Source organism: Sander lucioperca, chromosome 13, assembly GCF_008315115.2.
Source record: "Sander lucioperca isolate FBNREF2018 chromosome 13, SLUC_FBN_1.2, whole genome shotgun sequence".
NCBI lineage: Eukaryota > Metazoa > Chordata > Actinopteri > Perciformes > Percidae > Sander > Sander lucioperca.
The window spans coordinates 26,578,517-26,583,357 of record NC_050185.1 but is presented as its reverse complement, the minus strand read 5'-3'; the positions used below and the strand labels follow the sequence as shown (position 1 = coordinate 26,583,357).

The 4,841-nt window shown below is 38.1% G+C and overlaps 1 protein-coding gene across 1 annotated transcript; it reads left to right on the top strand.

The window, feature by feature from the left end:
* The first annotated feature begins 3,875 nt into the window (after positions 1-3,875).
* On the top strand, positions 3,876-4,841 carry LOC116060387 (olfactory receptor 146-like). The gene has a single exon (XM_031313918.1). It carries the CDS (start codon positions 3,879-3,881, stop codon positions 4,839-4,841), a length of 963 nt encoding a protein of 320 aa, XP_031169778.1. The 5' UTR covers positions 3,876-3,878.

Here is a 4,841-nt window from a genome sequence, read left to right as displayed (position 1 = left end):
GTGCTTCCACACACATACAAACTTTGAAAAAAATCCATCCATGCTGTTTAGAGTGAGATACGGTTTCTGAATGTGTCCTGCCTTCAGTCTCTGGGTGAGCTGTTCAAAATCGGCACGGCTTGTGACGTCACAAGCCGAAACGAGCAGGCTAACCGCAACCATTAGCTCGTAGCGTTAGCTAACTCTAATGCTAACGCTAGCATGCTAACGCTAGCATGCTAACGCTAGCATGCTACCTCGTTCTCAATAGCAAAGCACTGCTACAACACACACAAGTTCACCATAATCTACAAAAGAACTACTTCCATGTGCGCCCTCATTTAGAAGTCTCCCAGCTAATCCTGCCTTGTAACTGACCCAAGTTGTAGAAACAGCCTTTCTTTTACTGTCTATGGAGCTAGCTAGCTGACATGATCTACATCTGAGCTACTGGGCATGTGGGAGTGCAATCAAAGAAAGAAGGTATCACTCTGTAGCTAAAACAGAGACCAGCTGAAAAGAGGATCTGCAGCAGTGAGAGAGAGCGGTGCAGTACAACAACAATATGGTGTTTTTTGAAAATTAAACCATGTAAACCTATTCTGGTACAACCTTAAAATACAATTATGAACCTGAAAATGAGCATAATATGGCTGCTTTAAGACTTTTAAATTTTTGAAAAAACTTTCAAAAATTAACAATAATTTGGAGGCCCCCTCTGTATTGGCTCTGAGGAACCCCTAGGGGTCCCAGACCCCTGTTGAAGATTCTTGGTTTAGATGCAAAATACAAAAAATTAACTATACGGTTAATTTTAAGCAACGTTTACTCATTTTTGCAATCAAAAAAGTCAATGCATGTGCAAGTGTCTGTTGTTTTAATCTGTTGCATTCATGTGTTTGTATCGGTCTGCAGACATTGAATGGAATAATAAACACATCATAATTACAAATACTCTGTTGTGTATAGAATCATTATTATCGTCATTTTTTTAAATTATTATTATAATTGATTTTCACGTAAAATAGTAATGTATAGTATAGTAGTAAAAGTAGTATTTTTGAATACATTGCTCTCAGGCATTACTATTTAAGTGCCTTATGTTGTTTTGAATAAAGCAACTATAAAAATGCATCTGCAGTATGAATTAATGATAATTCATGTACCATTATTATAAAGTGTTACCCATTACCTCTTCATAACTTCAACATGTTTGTGGCCCTTCAAATAAAGAGCTGACCTGGTCCATCTTTAACATTGATAAATAAGATGCGATTAATGGTGTAATAAGAATTAAAGGAGTGGGTTTGCAAAATGATACTGAGGTCACAAAATGCGGTATACTGCAGAATCATTTTTATAGTTGCTTTATTCAAAACAACATAAGGCACTTAAACAATGCTCACCCAAGTTGGATATTTATGAATTTTACTTTTTTACTAAATTCTGAGTGTCTGAACACCAGATGTCTTGACAATTTGTTTTTGTTTTTGTTGTAAGGAAAAAGTATACTAGCTTCTGTTATTATGAGAAATGAAAGCTCAAAGCCGTGCGAAGCATCTGGGCCCATTGTGAGTGAGATGGTTGGAAAAATATGGACCTGACTGCTTGAGATGTTTGTCATATTGGTAAAAATGGAACACTAAGTACAAACAAAGACTGAAGTTGCATTGTTGACACTGTATAACAATCTATATAAGCATATAAAGAGAAATTCCTATTTTATCTGCTTTTATATATTTAACTGTTTTAATTGCTCTTTAATGTTTCGTTTCTTATACTGCACTGTAACTTTTATTCTTGTATTTTAACTGTTTTAAATTTCTTATTCTGTTTTCATGTAAAGCACTTTGAATTGCCCTGTTGCTGAAATGTGCTATACAAATAAAGCTGCCTTGCCTTGCCTTGCCTTGTTTGAGGGGTAATAAAAATGATTGCTGCATAGGTCACCATTAGTCATATCTCATTAATCAATGTTAAAGATGGATTAGGTAAGCACTTTATTTGAAGGGACACAAACATGATGAGGAAGTGGAGAAGTAATGTTTAGTTAGTGATGATTACAACACTACAATTCAGTTTCTTTAGCCTTTCACTTTAACTACAGATTTACCTATGAAGAAGACATGAACATCATTAATGAATCAGAAAAATTGATGATTGAAATATCTTAATTGATGCATGAATTAACCCTCCTGTGGTCCTCAGGTCTAAATTGACCCATTTGCAAAATGTTTCTATATCAGAAATCTGGGTTTCTTTCAACCAAATTTTAAAACAAAATAACATGGATGGTTCCCTACAACGCTGTTCACAAGTTAAATAAATGATCTGTTCACTACTTTCATTGAACTTGGGTGTTTTATTCAATTTTACAGAAAAATATTGACAGAAACTTGTCAGAAAAGTGACAAAGGAGTCGAAAAAGACGACCAAAACGTTTACATTTTGACCCCAAAAAAACAAAAGTTTCATCATGGTCGACGGGGAAGACAACACAAGGGTTAACATATTGTTCCCACATTAAGTCATGCATGAGATACTGTTAATCCTTAAAGTACAATGCTGATAGGTCATGAAGTACTACATGGATGAATTCATGCTTTTTCATGCATGAAGTCATGTATGAGTTAATGATAATTCATGTACCATTAGTATAAAGTGTTACCAGTTTATTTTGAAAACTGACCGGATGATTAAGCCTTTCCACTTCCTGCACACACGCCCCGCAGCTCCGTCAAAAACAGACCTGGCGACTATGTCTGTCACTTACTTTAACTTATCTGTTTCATGTTTTTAGATATAACAATGACAACCGGGACTACGACGGAATATTTCCTGTTTATTAGCACAACAGCATGTCTTTACAGCAGCATTGCTAATACCAACAACGGAAGCTAAAGTTACCCATAATCCACCAGGTGTATCTCACTACGGATCTGATAGTAGCCCAAAATACAACACCAAACTTCTGGAAGCAGGAACTAAAGTCAACAATCACAAAGACGTTTGGACAACAGCAGGATGCCTGTGCGCTCAAGAAACAGTAGAAAAGAGCTGTGATTTGGGCCGGGGGCTGGTCCCAGACACCGAACAACAAGAGACAACCTCTTTTTCCCAAAAGAGTCAGATATTTGCAGAAAAATAACCCAGCACCCCATACATCCAAAAACTGAGGTTTGGGAGTGCAGGATAGGGATGATTTTGGGCTGTAAATCAGCTTGACTTCAGAACTCTTGTGTCAGATTCTGCATAGTGTTTGCATCCTGAATTTGACCATTTTGGACAAGGGGATGCCACCTGGATAATGTTTTTCTTCGACTTCTAAGCAATGCAATTGCATTTGAATTACCCAACAACAAACACTGCCAACCTCCATCCATTAGTTCAGCAGTGTTGTCTATGGCTACCAGCTTGACGACTTGATGTTTCATCACCCTTCTCTACATCTGTTATAAAACTGAGACACCACAAGGGTGGTGATGGCGCAGTGGATATGACACATGCCTTTGGTGCGGGAGACCCGGGTTCAATTCCCACTGCGATACATCAACCAATGTGTCCCTGAGCAAGACACTTAACCCATAGTTGCTCCAGAGGTGTGCAACCTCTGACATATATGTACAGCAATTGTAAGTCTCTTTGGATAAAAGCGTCAGTGAAATTACATGTAATGTAATGAGACAGAGGTTGTGAACTTCTGGCAGAAGGTTGGCTAGAGAGTGTTTGATGACTGCAGTCAAGCCAAGAGAAATTAAGAAAATATTGAAATGCTTTTAATTATCTAATCACTTAAGTATTTAAAATCTCTCCTTGGTTTACATTCACAGATGTTGTATTGTATCTTATGACTTATGTGATAAATCAGCATTCTCTTTTGTGTCTTTTGTTTCAGGTTGATGGAAAACTACACCTACAACAGCTTTACCCTCCAACTGGAGGGGTTAAAGGTTACAGAAGTTTCTGTATACCCTGTCTTTCTCTTCTTGTTTTTCTCCTACCTAATTATTATATTTGCAAATGTTGGCATTGTAGTCGTGGTTTTCATTGACAAAAGTCTTCACCAGCCCATGTATCTGCTTTTCTGCAACCTGCCGGTTAATGACATTATTGGAAATTCGATCTTGCTGCCCCGTTTGCTTTCAGATATCTTGCAGTCTTCATCTGTGCACATCATCAGTTATTATGAATGTGTGATCCAAGCTTTTACCATACACATATATGCCACCACCTGCCACACAGCGCTCATGATTATGGCCTTTGACAGATATGTGGCCATCTGCAATCCCCTGCGCTATGCTGACATAATGACCAACAAAATGGTGATTAAGCTGACAATTTCTGCCTGGGGAGCGTCCTTTGTGTTGGTCGGGATTCTGCTCGGTCTGACCATACGGCTGAACCGATGCAGGACTCTGATCACGAATCCTTTCTGTGACAATGCCTCACTGTTTAAACTCTCCTGTGAGAATGTGTTTATTAATAATGCCTATGGCCTCGCTTTCACCGTAGTTCTGTTCACAGGTTCAATAGGTAGCATAGTTCTCACCTATACTAAGATTACAGTAGTCTGTCTGATGAGTAACAACAAGTCTCTGAACAGTAAAGCCTTGAAGACCTGCAGCACTCATCTCTTTGCATATCTAATTATGTTGTCAAGTGGAATGCTGGTCATCATTCTGCATCGCTTCCCTCAGTATTCAGACTACAGAAAACTGTCCGCTATTTTGTTTCAAATCATTCCCGGCTGCCTTAACCCCATTATTTATGGCGTGCAGTCTAAAGAGATTCAGAAGTTCCTGTCACAATCGTTCCAGTTGAGAAAGGTTTTGCCAACGTACATGTTAACTACAAAGAAGTAA

What these genes read in the sequence shown, in the direction of transcription:
- LOC116060387 (XM_031313918.1), top strand. Translation starts at nt 3,879, where the DNA reads ATGGAAAACTACACCTACAACAGCTTTACCCTCCAACTGGAGGGGTTA.